Here is a 15286-nt window from a genome sequence, read left to right as displayed (position 1 = left end):
TCGGAAGAGATTATTAATTAACTCGCAGGAACAAAGATCCCAAGCTTGTTCTCTAAGCGAGAGAGAGAGAGAGAGAGAGAGAGAGAGAGAGATTTTGAAATATGCAAGCGAGTGAATGGTGAGAAACGAGATTCCTACACGGGGACTATATATGTATTTTTAAAGAGGAAGATAACGGCGGCTAACGCCGTTAACCCATAAAGCATATTAGGCAAGTAGTGTACCGTTAAAAAAATTGGCCTTTGTTGTTGCTTTAAATTCATGATGCGTCATCACCTTTAAATTATAATTTAATTGTATTAATCCATAATTATTATTGTTGGTATAAATCCATAATTATTTGATATACAATAACCACTTTCCATTTTTTTTCCATTTGTGGCTTAAGTACATTTAGTTATCTCACATAATCTTTAAATTCATATTATTGTTATTTTTAAGCAAAAAAAAATCACAAAATTTAAAATCAACTGAAAAAAAAGGGATTTTAACGGCGTTGACGAATGGGTGACGGAAAATGTGGGCAGTTTTAATAAGCAGGCATAGTTTGCCCGTTAGAGAGAATCAACTTTACTTACTCGTTGAATTTCTATTTAAGACAAAAGCATATTATTTGCATCATTCTTTGACTTTAATCCAAATCATTATATATTCGAAATTTAAATATTTTTTCACCAATAACCTTCCTTTGACTAATTTATCATTGCGTATGTCCTACTATTTTTTTTATAAAAAAATAGTTTTAAAAATCTGAAATTCATTGGGAAAAAAATGATAGAAAACTAATTTGGCCTTTAGATTAAGAAAATAAATCCAAATTCTGAATCGAAAACTTGCTTTTTTTATAACAATGTATTGTTTAGCCTTACATGTATACTTACATGCAACTAATAATTGAAGTTAATTTTAAATTTAAAAAAAATCAATTGTCCGACCAATAAAGCAACGGTTTCCTTCTTTTGCACCGCAAAATTAATGCCTTTAAAGTTATTCAAAGTGCAAATTTCCGGAAAAAAAAAATTTATACTGCTAAATAAGAATTTAAAAACGACGTCCGATATATATAAATATTTTCATTCTATACACACACACACACATATATATATATATATATTATGAGTAAACATCGAAATATTATAGTATTTGGGGATAGCATTTAAATGTATAAAATAAAAGATTTTTGTGTGGTGATGATAGAGATTACAGAGGATCCATTATGGGAGTTGAAGCGACCAGTGGAAAAAGGCTGCGGTTGACAGCGGATAATCTGGACATCATTTTTTTTTAACTATAGTTTCCTCTTATTCATCATTTCGTCCAGTTTTATTTTTAATTTAACCAAATTATAAAATTGTTATTAGGCCTTAATGTTCATGTGCTTTCGCTTAATTTCCCGTTTTTGTTAGCACACGATATTTGTATTCTCCATATGTCACGTTTATTCAACATTCTCCGATAATATTGGGAATAATCAATAATCATATACTATAATATACTATGTATATTTTTTTTGATGAAATATATACTATGAATATTAATCGGATTGCTTTTGGAAAATATTCTTATATGTATCATGTATGGCTAGGCATATACATACATACATACATACATACATACATACACAATGATCACATTAGTAAGTCTACTTACTATAGGGTTCGGGTATGATTCACGAACACGGCCTTTTATCTTCACGTTGTTTGATCATTTTTTTTTATATCCATTGCAAGTTTCATATCCATCATACATACATATACATATACATATACATATATATATATATAGTTCAAATCAGTTTAAATGTGTATTTGGTTTATCACGTAATTTATCGATCATATATGTTGTCTGTCTCCATATATATAGTATCAAAATATGAATCTTACATGCAATTAAATTTATTATACCCATCCATGCATGTGTATATATGTATATATACATGTTTCACGTTTTTTTGTTACGTACGATTGTATCAAATTCTTATTAAGCCTTAATGTTCATGTGCTTTCCGCTTAATTTCCCCTTTTTTTAGCACAATGATATTTATATTCTCCATATGTCACGTTTATTCAACATTCTCCGATAATATTGGGAATAATCAATCAAATACTATAATATACTATGAATATTTTTTTTGATGAAATATACACTATGAATATTATCTGATTGTTTTTTGGAAAATATTCTTACATGTATCATGTATGGCAAGGCATATACATACATACATACATACATACATACATACATACATACATACATACATACATACATACATACATACATAATGATCACATTAGTAAGTCTACTTAGTCTAGGGTTCGGGTATGATTCACGAACATGGCCTTTTCTCTTCACGTTGTTTGATCATTTTTTTATATCCATTGCAAGTTTTATATCCATCATACATACATATATATATATATATATATATATATATATAGTTCAAACCAATTTAAATGTGTGTTTGGTTCATCACGTAATTTATCGATCATATATGTTGTATGTCTCCATATATATATAGTATCAAAATATGAATCTTACATGCAATTAAATTTATTATACCCATCCATGCATATGTATATATATATACATGTTTCACGTTTTTTTGTTACGTACGATTGTATCAAATTGTTTGATGTTCGGAATTATTATGGGATGACAAAACTCTCGAGCACATGCGAATGTACACGAATAAGAACATCTCATCGAACGTGCAAGATCCGGAAATCCGGTCCATGATTTACGTGAGTCTAAGATATATATATATATATAGTCACGTCGAAACATTTTTCAGAAACTATACACACACACATATAATATGATATCCGTACATGTCCATATATAACAATGCCAAGATCCATCTGCAGTAAAATATTTGTGAAACAATATATATATATATATATATATATATATGCTTTCTCGAATCAAAGTCGTGACAAATGGGTGAAGGGATATGAAAAGATGGGTGCGAAGGGGGGAAACAAAAGGAGCCGAGCCCGTGAACGAATAGTTCTATCGTATAAATAGTCTGACTCGTTATATTAATAGGCAAAAATAAAAGTACTTTTTTGGTTTTATTATGTGTGACTCACAAATTTCATGTTGAATTCCCTGTTTCTTTTGTTTGTTTTCTACCCAATATTTGTTTTTTTTTGTAAAATAAAAAGGAGGCGTACGTATTCATAGGCGTGTTTGTACATTACACGTACAAGTACATAGACATTTGAAACTATACCTAATTGTATATAAATATCATCCATGTGTAATAATTGGCAATATTTGAAACTCCGAAACCGGAACGTGCATGGATACAGTTGTATTTCTAACTAATTTCAATGTTAATTCCATAAATATCAGTAATCTTATAAATGAATCTGATATTATTTTCATAATCATATCCAACGTGATTTAAAAACAAATCTAAATTCACCAAATCTTTTGTTTTCATTATCCGAAACTTATCTTAAATAACCCGAGTATCCGAATTCATTAGACTATTTTATAGTTTTCTTAATATATATATATATATATATATATGTTCATAACAATACAGGTGGAATAGTGGGACATAAAATAATTATCACTGTAATTATTGACTTTATGAGTATGGGGAAAACTATAATTTTGTTAGAGTGAAAGAGTGACACAAACCACCGAACGTGACCCAACCAAACCTCCTAAAATCAAATCCCACCACCTTCATCATTTCCTAATTTCAAATTTTGAAATCTCCCCAACCAAAAATAATTTCAGCTTTCAATCGTGATTTTTTTTCATCTTTTACCATCTCTTCAAATTTTTAAAAATTCTATTTATTAAATCTACATACAAAATTTAAGACGGTATTTTTTTTATTCACAGTAATTCGCAAATTTTAATTTGAAACGTTTTTTTTTTTTTACAAATTTCAAATCGAGATTTTATGTGATCTATTAAGATGGAAGAGGCCATAACTTATAGTCATATAACATTCTATGATTATATATATATGGAATTCCTAGTATTTCATTTCCAATTTTTGTATGAAATTATAAAAAAAATGGGAATTTTCATGATTATATGTATTTCCTTGTATTTACTATTTAATGCATACATTTCAACCTTTATTCCGTTTTATTTCTGTATTTGGGCCTCCAGACCTTTCTTCTTCGGCCCATTGATTGACCACTCCGAATAAATCCACACCTCCGAATTGGAGATCTTGCCTCATCGAACCTTCTAAGCAATCCAGAGGCTTACCTCTATTGGATTCGATTAGGTTCCAATAGTTGTGGGGGGTAAATAATAAAATCACAAACTACAGGGGAATATTCGATTACGAGACACTAAGAGGGGGCGCTAAGTGATAATTACAAACTATAGGGTAAATTTTTAATCGGGTACTATAAATCGTTTCGAATGGGAAAAGCCATCTACTCTCTCCCCCAATCTTGTAACGTTCCTTCGTGCTCGTCTGTCTCTTTCCATTCGCTCGCCGGAAAGTTACTTCCCCGGCGATCATGGGACTCTGAGACTCACCGGCGACTTCTGCTGAGCCCGATGGAGATTTAGTGCCGTATGCTTTCCCGTTTCCGTCTTCTGTTTGCCGAGAACGCGGGATTGTCTTGCTTTCCTTTACCTCGGATCTGGTGATTTAGTGGGGTTTAGAGATTTATCGGGTAAAGGGTTTTCAATTTTGTGTACTATGTATTGATCGCACCGTGGATTTTGGCGCGGGATCGGATTTATTGAGTTCCACTTCGATTGTGGTAGTGGTCGTCTATGGAACGGGGTGGTGGATCGGGTGAGAGTTCACGGGTAGTTGCAAAGACTAGGAGCTCGTCAGGCTGCTTGATTGTGAAGAAAAAGAGTGATGGGGTTGGTAGGATCGGTTCCTCTTTGGGAAGACGCAGGAATTCCCAGTGCAAGAAAGATAAGAATAGATCCAGAATAGTGGCTAGTGATTCCGAGTCAAGTGATGAGTTTTTGGCACCTCGCCGTAGAAGGGTTGACCGTGAAACTGTCCGAGTTTGCCGCAACGTAGCTGGTCCGGTGAAAGGTAGCTCCGAAGGTAATGAATTTGGCAGGAAAAGGGATAGGCCAGAGTTCGATGATAATGGTTCTGTTAGAAGGAACGGTGAGGATATGGGTGTGAGTAAGAGGAATAAGTTAGATGTTTTCGAGTTCGATGAATATGATGGTTTTGATAGTGCAATGGTAATGAGAAAATGCTTCGATAATGTCAATGTTGGTGTCAGTGGAAGAAGTTCTGTTGCCCCAAGAAGTCTTGATGGTGGTAGTAGTGGATCGGGATCAGGATCTGGCAGTGACTGTGTTCTTGAGGGGAGAAAGAAATCATACATAAATGGCACGCGTAGTTTTAGTACTCAGGAGAAATGCACCAGTGCCTCTGATTCTGATTCTGGTTTTGATCCTACTGAACCGATCAGGGTGCAGGGAAGAAACGGTGTTTTGAAGGTGATGGTAAACAAAAAGAAGGCTATTGATGAGCCAGCGAGAAGCTTGGGGCAAGTGAAATATTCGGGGACCAAATGCCGTTCAAAGTTGCATGGTCCTTGTAAAACTAGCGTTCCTGCTGCTTCAACCATTCACCAGAAAGCAGGGTTTTATGAGAAACAAGCATCCTCTATTAAGGCACAAAAGCGTAAGAATATCTCAGTAAAATCAACATCTGGTAAATCAAGCGATGAGAATGACGATTCAGCATCAGAAGACAGTGATATGTCGTTGAAATTGGAAAAGAGGAAATTTGAAAGTTGTAAATCCAATAAGAGGGTAAATTCCAAAATGGAAAAAACTTTGCGTGAACCAGTGAAACACATTGCAGTCAAAGAAGGAAAAGTGCGACGTGGTGCTGGAACAGAGAAACAACGCCTACGTGAGCGGATTAAGGGAATGCTTGTCGACGCAGGTTGGACGATAGATTATAGACCCAGGAGGAACAGAGATTACCTGGATGCTGTGTATATAAACCCGTCAGGAACAGCATATTGGTCAATTATCAAGGCATATGAGGCGCTTCTGAAGCAGTTAGATGATGACGAAAATGATTCCAAATATGGGAAGGATGTTGCTGCATTTGCCTCGGTGTCCGAGGATATCATGAACAAGTTAGCTAGGAAGACGAAAAATATTACCAGGACTGGGATGATGAAGAAATGGCAAAAAGAAACCAGTAGTAGTGATAGCGAAAAGGAAATTGATGGAGAAGAAAGGACAACGTACAGTGATACCCATGAAGAGAAGAGTTTTCTGGTAAAGTCGGTAGGTAAGTCCACAAAAAAAAGAGTAAATGGAAAAATCAATGTGGTTAGTTTACACTCAAAAAGTGAAAACTCTTCCTATCATAATGATGAAAGACCATCCACTGGGTTGGATTCTCATTATCAAAATGGAAGGAAAAGCAACAAACTTGGAAGATGTACTTTGTTGGTGCGTAGTTCCAGGGATGAAAAGAATTTGGAGATAGATGGGTTCAGTACTTACTCTGGAAAAAGGACGTTGCTTTCCTGGTTGATCGACTCCGGAGTTGTCCAACAAAGCCAGAAGGTGCAATACATGAATCGCCGCTGTACAAAGGTGATGCTGGAGGGATGGATAACAAGAGATGGGATTCATTGACTCGAGAACCCACGAGTTGGGATCTAGTTGCAGAACACAAGTGCTCCATTTGGTTCTTTGCCATGAAGCGTTGGCCTCCCTTATCGAATAGCCAAATTTTCCGTCATTCCACTTCAATTACAGCCACCACCAAGAGAGAGAATTAAAAGTGTTTACTCAAGTGAAAATTCTCTCAAACTTAGCTAGGATCTGAAATGCAACTACATCCATCATGATTCTCCAAAACCAAAATCACCCATTAAGAAAAACGACCATCTTTTGGGTGCATTTCCTTTGAGAATCCAAAATGTCTATGTTATATAGCTATCAGCAGCCAAAGCAAAGCATTATCATGACATTTTGAGATAAACTCTGTTTTCTTTCCAGATTTGAGATTCATGCCGGGAGCAAATTACGTCAGCCTTTTCCAAATATTTATCTGGATTCTGGCGTTTCTCTTCTTCAATGCCAAATTAATGCATGGAATATGCAAGAAGATGCAGAGAATCTTGGTTTCCATCATGTGGATACTGATGGTGATGACCCGAATGATGATACTTGTGGTATTTGTGGAGATGGTGGTGATTTGATCTGCTGTGATGGTTGTCCGTCAACATATCACCAAAGCTGCCTAGGTATGCAGGTATGACTTATTAAAAAGCTTATCTATTTGATAATCTAGAATTAATATCCTGGATTAGCAAATTGCTGTAATATGTTACTTGCGCAAGTTATTAACCTTTTAATGTTTTTATCTTTTTACGGTTTTCTAGGTTAGCACATTATGTTTTTTTATGTGTTTTCTTTATTTATATCATGCTTTTATTGTAGTCACTTCCTTCGGGTGATTGGCACTGTCCTAATTGTACTTGCAAATTCTGTGGTGCTGCTGTGGACTCTAACGACAAGGATGAGAGTGTTCTGTCATTACTTTCTTGTAACATGTGTGAGAAAAAATGTAAGATGCTTCCTTTTATCAGTTTTAATTTTCCCTTTTATGAAGAAATACTCTTAAGTGATTGTAATATTTTGATTGAGTTTTGGTTTTCTCCTTTTGTAGATCACCAACAATGTATGAATGAGATGGATGCTCAGAAAGTTCAATATGTTGGTTCCACGCCTTTTTGTGGGCCAAAATGCTTAGAGGTAGCTACTCTCCTAGTCAAGTGAACAACTTTGATTCTTCAGTTTTCCAAGCGTTATATTCCGTTATTGACTACATATGATGATTATTTATAGTTGGATGTCCAAGGAGAAGGTTTATACACATGATTTGCACCTATTGAGTTTTTCTACTATTCATAGGGTGGATACCGATTCAGATTCAAATTAAAAAAATTCGTTGTTTTCTGCAGCTGTTCGAACAATTGCAGAAGTATCTTGGTGTAAAAAATGAATTAGAAGCCGGCTTTTCATGGTCTCTTATTCATAGGGTGGATACCGATTCAGATTCAAATCCTCATATGTTGGCACAGAGGATTGAAATTAATTCAAAGCTTGCCGTTGGACTTGCTATCATGGATGAATGCTTTTTACCTATAGTTGACCGAAGGAGTGGTGTAAATCTAATTCGCAATGTCCTGTATAATTGTGGGTAAGTGCTGCATTTCCGTGCCTTCAAATAGTCATCCTAAAAAATGATTTTGAATCTACTGTTATGCGTAAGGAATATACAAGCATTTAGCCGGATGGCCAATTATCCTAGAGGTGCCTAAGGAGCCTAGGGACTGACGTATAAATGGTTAGAAAAGTGAATTGAATGTAGTAAAGATGCTATCCTGTCTCATAGACTTGTCGTTAAGCATGACACAGTCAAATGCTGAAGCAAAACTCTCTTATATGCATAGTTTGATATTTTACTATTGATAATAGTTTAATCTTCGAGTCCAAAATAATTGTGGGTTGCTTGTTTGTGTGTGTGCAGTTAGTTTCTTAGGGATTGCTGCATCTGCATGAAACTATAGTGGATACAAATTTGGTTTTCTTTGCCTTCTGTACTTGATTCTCTTTCTCTACTGTCTTCTTTGATCAGGTCAAACTTCAACCGGATTAACTATACTGGTTTCTACACTGCTATCCTAGAGAGGGGTGATGAAATTATTTCAGCTGCTTCTCTCAGGTATTGTGCATGATATTGGTCTACTTTGTGACGTTTAATGTTGGAGTAACAGGCAATGAGATCATATCATCATATCATTTCCCATGAGAGTGAGATGCTGTAAAACTTATCTAGTCTCGTGTTAGAAGTTCACTCATTAGCGGGAACACTCTGACATTGAATTGAATAGCCCTTGTTTTTTCCCATCCGATTCCTAAATAAGTCCTTTAGCTTACACCCCCTCCCCCAGTACAACTGTACTGTGAGCTCTATGGTCTATCTCCAGCTCGTTCAAATTGATTGCTGCTAGCATTTCGGACCATTTAACCAGCTTTAACTAAAATCTGCTATTCAGCTCTAATTCTTTCATTTCCATAGGCTTACGGACACAAATGAATGTGTTGATCATCTCTCACTTTAGTATGTTTCTATTATTCCTTTTTAGGTTCCATGGTACACAATTGGCAGAGATGCCATTCATTGGAACCCGACACATATACAGGCGTCAAGGAATGTGCCGCCGACTTTTTGATGCTATTGAATTGGTGGGCTGGTTTATTATGATCATCGTTTGTTGTTACCTTCCTGAACGATGCTTTGTATTATTGTTCTTTGGTTTTTTAACCTATTACCTTGTTTTTTCTTGTTCTTAAAGGCTATGCGTTCTCTCAGGGTTGAGAAATTGGTTATCCCTGCCATTCCAGACTTCTTGCATGCATGGATTTGTAACTTTGGCTTCAGTCCTTTAGAGGATTCATCTAAGAAAGAAATGAGGTCCTTGAACACATTGGTATTCCCTGGAATAGACATGTTACAGAAATCACTGCTGGTTGAAGGAAATGCTGCCACCGCTGCTGCAGGTTAAAACTGACCGCAACAGGGTTTTTTTGTCCCTTACAATCTAGTTTTTGGTTACCTTTTTAAGTTGTGAATTGTTTTCTGGACAGGTGTCAGACAACTGGAAGACATAGGTGAGCATTTAGTTGTACACGACCGTGCTATTAAGTCTGAGATGGAGACTGGAAAGAAATCAGGATGTGACTCTTCTGCTAAAGTTGTTCCTATCTACCATAAGGTGGATGACAAATGCGATGGACGTCCTGCAGACAAGGATCTTGTTACCTGTGATGAGGATAAGATACCTGCTTCGGCTCAAATGACCATGAGCACTATTTCCAAGCAAGAGGATGAGTTACCTAATCATTCTCCTGGTGGAGAATCTCGCAGTAGCTCTTCTGCTTGTCAGATAGCATTAAATTCTGAAAATAAGAACATGCCAGGTTTTCCATGTGAAGATACTGGATCATCATGTGAAGATGGTCGTCTGGATGTGAATGCAGAAACAGATGCTCAGGAACTTCTACAGGCCTCCGCTGATAAGAAGACTTGTGCTGATTCTGGGGATGGAAATAATATCCCTTTATCCAATTCTTGTGGAGGATCATCGAATATGAGCTCCATAATCCCTGATGGCAAAAGTGAGCAATTACCCATTTTACTTGTAGATGGTACTCATTCCTGTAAAGTGAATAACTTGCTTAGCAACGTCTGTCCCCCTTGTGAAGATCAAGCTGCAAGTAGGTTAGGGTCTGATGAGAAACCTCCTTCTGGGAAGCAATCTGGTCCAGAGAAGCAATTTGGATCAGATGGCCAGCACACACCAGGAAAAGGGCCTGGGAATGAAGAGTTCACTGCATCAGAACTTGGTTTCTGTGATATAGAAGCTGTTCAGTCCTCAAAAGTTTATATGGAGAATGGCCATGAAGCAAATGGTTGCCTAGATCTCACAGGCAACTCATCGTCGGTTGACAAATTGGCTGATTCAGCTTTGACTGCTTCTTTTAAAGAGAATGGTTCACAGAAAGATGACTTGTTAGCCGCTCCAGCTCCTTTACCGAGAGAAACCATTGCTGAGTAATAATCTGTTTGCTGAAATGAGTCAGACTCCCTGCCCATTTATTCCAATGACAAACCCATTCCAGTTGATGGAGGGAAGGAAAGATTTTTCAGAACATCTGCAATTCTTGTGAAGGTATTTCGCCAGTATCCCTGGTTTCAACTCTAACATCACCTTATGCTCGGCGCCTTAAATGCCGAAGCCACAGTTTCCAGTACTTGAGGTGGGATGGGGATTTGTTTTTAGCATCTGATGAAGGAAATGTAAGAGGCCTGTCTGTCTATATATACCTTCAAGTTTCCATGATGCTTACAGAGTAAAGCTTGTGACATGACATCCAATGGAACATAACTTGGAGCCAGAGGACATGTTCAAAGAATTCATGCTCGGCTTCTTGATCAGTAATAACTTCTTCCAGTGACTTGTTGATGTTTACAGTGCTTGTACATAGGTCAAGTCCGATAAACAATATCTGCATTTGTACAAGTTGAAATTTTGTGAACTGGTGTTTCTGTTGTACTTTAATTTCATTTTACTTTATGCTCTTGAAGCAGGAGGATCAATAATAATAATATGATGGGCATTGTTTCAAAACAGAAATGCACTTTTTCTTCAATTGTTTTCGAAATACAAGGAATGAATTCAAAGAATGTGATGGGAATGGCTACATATAGAACACATCAAAGTTTCTTCTGCTGCAAAATGAAAATGGACAGGCAAATCATATGTAACCATAAACTCTAGAGCAAACATTGCCATGTACTTGAAGCTGTTCATTCCCTGCAATATCCAGATACCGAATTCAGAGGCTGAATCCGTCTCCAGAAGATCTGATCCGAATGTTTTCACAAGGACTCTTCAGCTCGTGAAAGATCATCCAATATCTCGGACTTGACTTCCTCCGGAAGAGGCGCAGAAGGGCCTGCCTTCGAGTAAAACGTTGCCAAAGCTCGGATCACTTTCTCTAGCTCTGCATATGATTCCTGCAATCATATACACCAACAAACCATATCTTTTCATTCATCCATCCACTGTCAAAATATCAAGGAGAAGGGGGGGGGGAGGAGGAGGGGATCAAACGAGACGGACTTCGAGGGCGACTCTCTCTTGGCCTCTCCAATTGCTCAGATAATCTCGGATTGATTCCTTTGCAGCGTCCGCCGTTCTCCTAAACTTTGCCATGTCTGAAGGATCTTCCTTCAGAGACTCGCGGAGTGTCTTCACAACCTCTCTTGCAGACTTCAAGTAAGCCTTTGGAAGCACTTTCCCGGACTTTGTCTTCTCGTCAGGATCGAATAGCGTCTTGAACGCACCCACTATTCCTTGTCCCTCTCCTTCCTCCTTCCTGCTACTTCCATCCTCTGCCATGGCAGGGAATGCTGATATTCCATCTCTGAAACCGACCATGACCATACACGAAGCGCCAACGCAGTTCAAGAAACCACGACGACGACGAGCGTGCAGAGAATCGTGACACTGAACAGAGCCAGGACACCTTCCTCGAAGCCTTTGATCTGTCAATCTCGAAAGTAAAAAATGTGAAAGAGATTCTCAACATAATACAATCAACGACATCATAACCATATGAACTCAAGTTCCAGATTACGGTCGCAGCGACGTTTTGGAACATCATGCAGAGGATCTTTAACACGATCTAAACTACAAAATTTGACCAAAGAAAGGAAAGCCCTTTCGTGGAGAGAGATATGGGAGGTGATAATCACGTTCAAAATTAGATTTTGCATCTTCATGGACCAATCTGGAAGTGTTACTCGGACAGCAAATCTTGGCGGCGACAAGGAAACCCATGTGTCTCCTGTCTGAAGAAGTAGCATAAGAGGCTTCGCAGGATCATTATCCGCATTTAGAAAATGGAAAAGGCAAGATCTTTCGATTACCTTTTCCTTATGCTTCGATGCCTTCGGACAAAACCGGAGCTGTCGAAGTGAAAGGTCGCAAACTTCGTAGAGTGAGTGAATAGCAGTGGTGCGCGGAGGAGGACGATGGATGGCTCTGGATTATTTAGGACGAATTGACAGATTTACCCTCGGATAAATATTTTCCAGAAGAAAATATATAATTTAGTTTTAAAAAAATAAAAATGAATTCGGATCGCTAGAAGGAGGGGTTGAACCTCCGACCTTGTGGTTAACAGCCACACGCTCTAACCAACTGAGCTATTCCAGCTTTTGTTTCACTATTTTTAATGTCATTACAAAAGCAATTATAATACATTGAATCCATTTAATCATCCTAATTATATATAAATATACCATGAATCATTATAACTACATTTTAATTTTTATTCGAGGCGATTCACGCTGCAAATGCTAATGGACTCCAACACATTTACATACATGTGGATATATGTACCTGTTTTGTATTAATTAGATCGTTTAATTAACCATGTGGTTGGTTGGCTAGAGAGCTAGAGATATAACTCGCACTAATATGAACATCGTATGCAATATGGCATTGCCGAAGGATGAAATAAAAATTTTGTTTGTATCTTTAATCTTTACTCAGAATAAAAAGATTCAGCAAAAAATTATTATATAAATCATCCAAATAGATCTAAAACCCGGTTACATTCATGAGAGTTTCTGATGATAAAATATGGAGAAATTAAGGTTAGCGTATGATTGTGTAATTAAGATTAATAAGGGGATGTTATAACACCGATTCGTCGGTCGGAGTTTATAGTTACCATCTACATGTTTGTAAAAATATAATTTTATTTATTTAGTTTTTTTTTTTGGTTAAATGTGATTTAGTATTAAGCCGTATAGTTCAAAATTCTTACAAAACAGCCCCGTATAATCATTGAGCAAGCTAATACAAGAAATCCCATGTGCAAGTGGTCAAAATAATTGGCAGTCAGTTGCCTACTTCCTTAGTCGTGTTGCGTTATCGCCTTCTAGTTCGTTCCGTCAAAAAGTACCAGTGTTCCAGAAGCATGTTGCTTGTTGATCCTGTCCTGCCCTTCACCGAAAGGAGATTGGTTTTCATCATGCTGTCGAGTTGTTGTTGCAGAACATGTGACGCTTTAGGGTCGTTCCGGAAGATTCGGTTGTTACGTTCACTCCAAAGAAGGTACACTGTGGCCTGCAGGATGAGTCTGGAGATTGTCACCCTGCTCTTCCCGTCATCATTGCCCGTTGCTGCAGTCCAATTAATGCAATCCTGCAGTGAACTCGGTGGAGAATCCCAGCAACATGAGGCATAGTATGTCCACACATCATTGTTGTAGGTGCAGTCGAAGAAGAGGTGTTGATGCGTCTCCTCCTCAAGCCCGCATAGTATACAAGTAGCATCTGTTTGGAGCCCCCATCTCCTCAAGCGGTCCTTTGTCGGCTAACGTTGCATCATAACCTGCCAGAGTGTCTTGAACCAGCCTCTCGGAACCAGACCATACGATGCCACGAGACCGTGGGATTGTTCGCACGGATCAGGTTCCAAGTTTTCGAGGTTGAGAAGTTGTGCTTGAATTCGCTAGTGTCTTGCTTCCATAGTACCATATCTTCTCCGAGTTCCGGTCTTGGCGGGTCAGTATCCGTCAACGAGAACAGAAGCTGTTGGATTGATTCTGTTCTAGCCGCCGGAAGTGACCAACCACCATTCTTGACCGCCTCTGCTACTTTTACGTGCTTCGACAACCGTAACAGTCTCGGCTCAAGCTCTCCTATATGGTCAATCAATGGTCCATGTGTTGTCCAGTCATCAAGCCAGAACTGAGTTGATTGTCCATTCTGTACCTGTATTTTGATGAAGGAACGTGCTGTTTCCCTCATCGACAATAATTTCCTGAGATTCCAAGATGATGTTGTGGTTGCCTTTGTGTTCCAAAATCCCCGCTGCTTGAGTATATTCAGACGAGTCCAAGCTACCCACAGGGAGCCTCCTTTCGTGAACAACAACCAAATGAGTTTAAGCCTGAATACCTTATTGTAGTCCTCCAGTTTCCGTAATCCGATTCCCCCTTCTTCCTTCGGTAGACAGACTGTTGTCCATGCAATCCTTGGAGTAACTCTGCGTGTTCCAGAATTTTTCCACAGAAATTTAGAGCATAGACCATCAATATGCGTTAGTACACACTTCGGTAACATAAAGACCATACTCCATGAGTTTACAAGCCCATATATAACCGATGAAACAAGCAGAACCTTCCCTGCGTAGGAAAGGCTATTATTGGCCCAATTATCCAGCTTGCTTTGTATTCTCTCTATCAGCGGTCTATAGTCGTGCCTTGTGAGTCTTGTTGAACTTAGTGGAACCCCCAGATATCTCACCGGCATCCTTCCCCGTCGTAATCCCAACAATTCAGCAATATCAGCCTTTTCCTGCTCACAAATCCCAGCAAGATAAATCTCCGATTTAGTTTTATTCATATGCAGTCCCGAGTATTTCCCAAAACAGTCCAGAATCTTCATGATTTCCGATAAGGAGGCAGTGTCCGCATTGGAGAAAATCATCACATCGTCCGCAAATGAAAGGTGTGTGATCATTGGGTTACTACATCATGGGTGGAGCTTAATTTTGTTCTCAGCAGCCCCTGCATCAAGCATACGTGAAAGTACCTCCATAGATAATATAAACAAATATGGTGATATTGGATCACCTTGGCGTAGTCCCCGTTTGCCCTTAAAGTATCCTGCCAACTCTCCGTTCAGGGAAATCGAGAACTTCGTAGTTTT

The 15286-nt window shown here is 38.0% G+C and overlaps 3 protein-coding genes and 1 non-coding gene across 7 annotated transcripts in view; 1 reads left to right on the top strand and 3 right to left on the bottom strand.

Annotated features, from left to right (window-relative positions):
• LOC104800966 (uncharacterized protein C24B11.05) overlaps positions 1–87 on the bottom strand; it is a 13806-nt gene extending 13719 nt beyond the window's left edge. The window contains exon 1 of one of the 2 annotated variants that reach the window (XM_010523999.1): positions 72–87. The gene's annotated coding sequence lies outside the window, so the exon portion shown is untranslated. The remainder of the gene's footprint in view (positions 1–71) is intronic. The other variant, XM_010524000.1, reaches the window with a different exon arrangement.
• A 4340-nt stretch (positions 88–4427) lies between these two features.
• On the top strand, positions 4428–11132 carry LOC104800964. The gene is made up of 9 exons (XM_010523996.2): positions 4428–6617; positions 6964–7240; positions 7429–7555; positions 7658–7743; positions 7953–8191; positions 8630–8716; positions 9141–9240; positions 9351–9555; positions 9643–11132. The coding sequence occupies exons 1-9, from the start codon at positions 4759–4761 to the stop codon at positions 10611–10613; spliced, it is 3951 nt and encodes a 1316-aa protein (XP_010522298.1). The 5' UTR covers positions 4428–4758; the 3' UTR covers positions 10614–11132.
• Positions 11133–11183: 51 nt separating this feature from the next.
• LOC104800963 (photosystem II D1 precursor processing protein PSB27-H2, chloroplastic) lies at positions 11184–12593 on the bottom strand. Of its 3 annotated transcripts, none has more exons than XM_019200988.1 (4): positions 12491–12593; positions 12317–12412; positions 11682–12106; positions 11184–11575 (listed from the first exon to the last, which is right to left on the bottom strand). In XM_019200988.1, the coding sequence occupies exons 2-4, from the start codon at positions 12399–12401 to the stop codon at positions 11438–11440; spliced, it is 648 nt and encodes a 215-aa protein (XP_019056533.1). In that variant the 5' UTR covers positions 12402–12412; positions 12491–12593; the 3' UTR covers positions 11184–11437. The 3 variants fall into 3 exon arrangements, with proteins under 3 accessions (XP_019056533.1, XP_010522297.1, XP_019056534.1); XM_010523995.1 differs by having other exon boundaries at positions 12317–12408; XM_019200989.1 differs by lacking the exon at positions 12317–12412 and having other exon boundaries at positions 12491–12563.
• Positions 12594–12705: 112 nt separating this feature from the next.
• Positions 12706–12779, bottom strand: TRNAN-GUU. Its single transcript has one exon. It is a non-coding gene; the product is annotated as a tRNA-Asn (tRNA).
• Between the last annotated feature and the right edge of the window lie 2507 nt (positions 12780–15286).

Source organism: Tarenaya hassleriana, unplaced genomic scaffold (genome assembly GCF_000463585.1).
Source record: "Tarenaya hassleriana unplaced genomic scaffold, ASM46358v1 Cleome7, whole genome shotgun sequence".
NCBI classification, from domain to species: domain Eukaryota; kingdom Viridiplantae; phylum Streptophyta; class Magnoliopsida; order Brassicales; family Cleomaceae; genus Tarenaya; species Tarenaya hassleriana.
The sequence above is the reverse complement of the archived record's forward strand: the minus strand, read 5'-3'. Positions and strand labels throughout refer to the sequence as shown.

What these genes read in the sequence shown, in the direction of transcription:
- LOC104800964 (XM_010523996.2), top strand. Translation starts at nt 4,759, where the DNA reads ATGGAACGGGGTGGTGGATCGGGTGAGAGTTCACGGGTAGTTGCAAAG. An exon ending in ACAAGAGATGGGATTCATTG is followed by an intron (nt 6,618 to 6,963) that starts ACTCGAGAACCC and finishes GACATTTTGAGA; the next exon opens with TAAACTCTGTTTTCTTTCCA. An exon ending in GTGGGCCAAAATGCTTAGAG is followed by an intron (nt 7,744 to 7,952) that starts GTAGCTACTCTC and finishes TGTTTTCTGCAG; the next exon opens with CTGTTCGAACAATTGCAGAA.
- LOC104800963 (XM_019200988.1), bottom strand. Translation starts at nt 12,401, where the DNA reads ATGGGTTTCCTTGTCGCCGCCAAGATTTGCTGTCCGAGTAACACTTCC. An exon ending in TGCAAAATCTAATTTTGAAC is followed by an intron (nt 12,107 to 12,316) that starts GTGATTATCACC and finishes CGAGATTGACAG; the next exon opens with ATCAAAGGCTTCGAGGAAGG. An exon ending in AAGAGAGAGTCGCCCTCGAA is followed by an intron (nt 11,576 to 11,681) that starts GTCCGTCTCGTT and finishes ATATGATTGCAG; the next exon opens with GAATCATATGCAGAGCTAGA.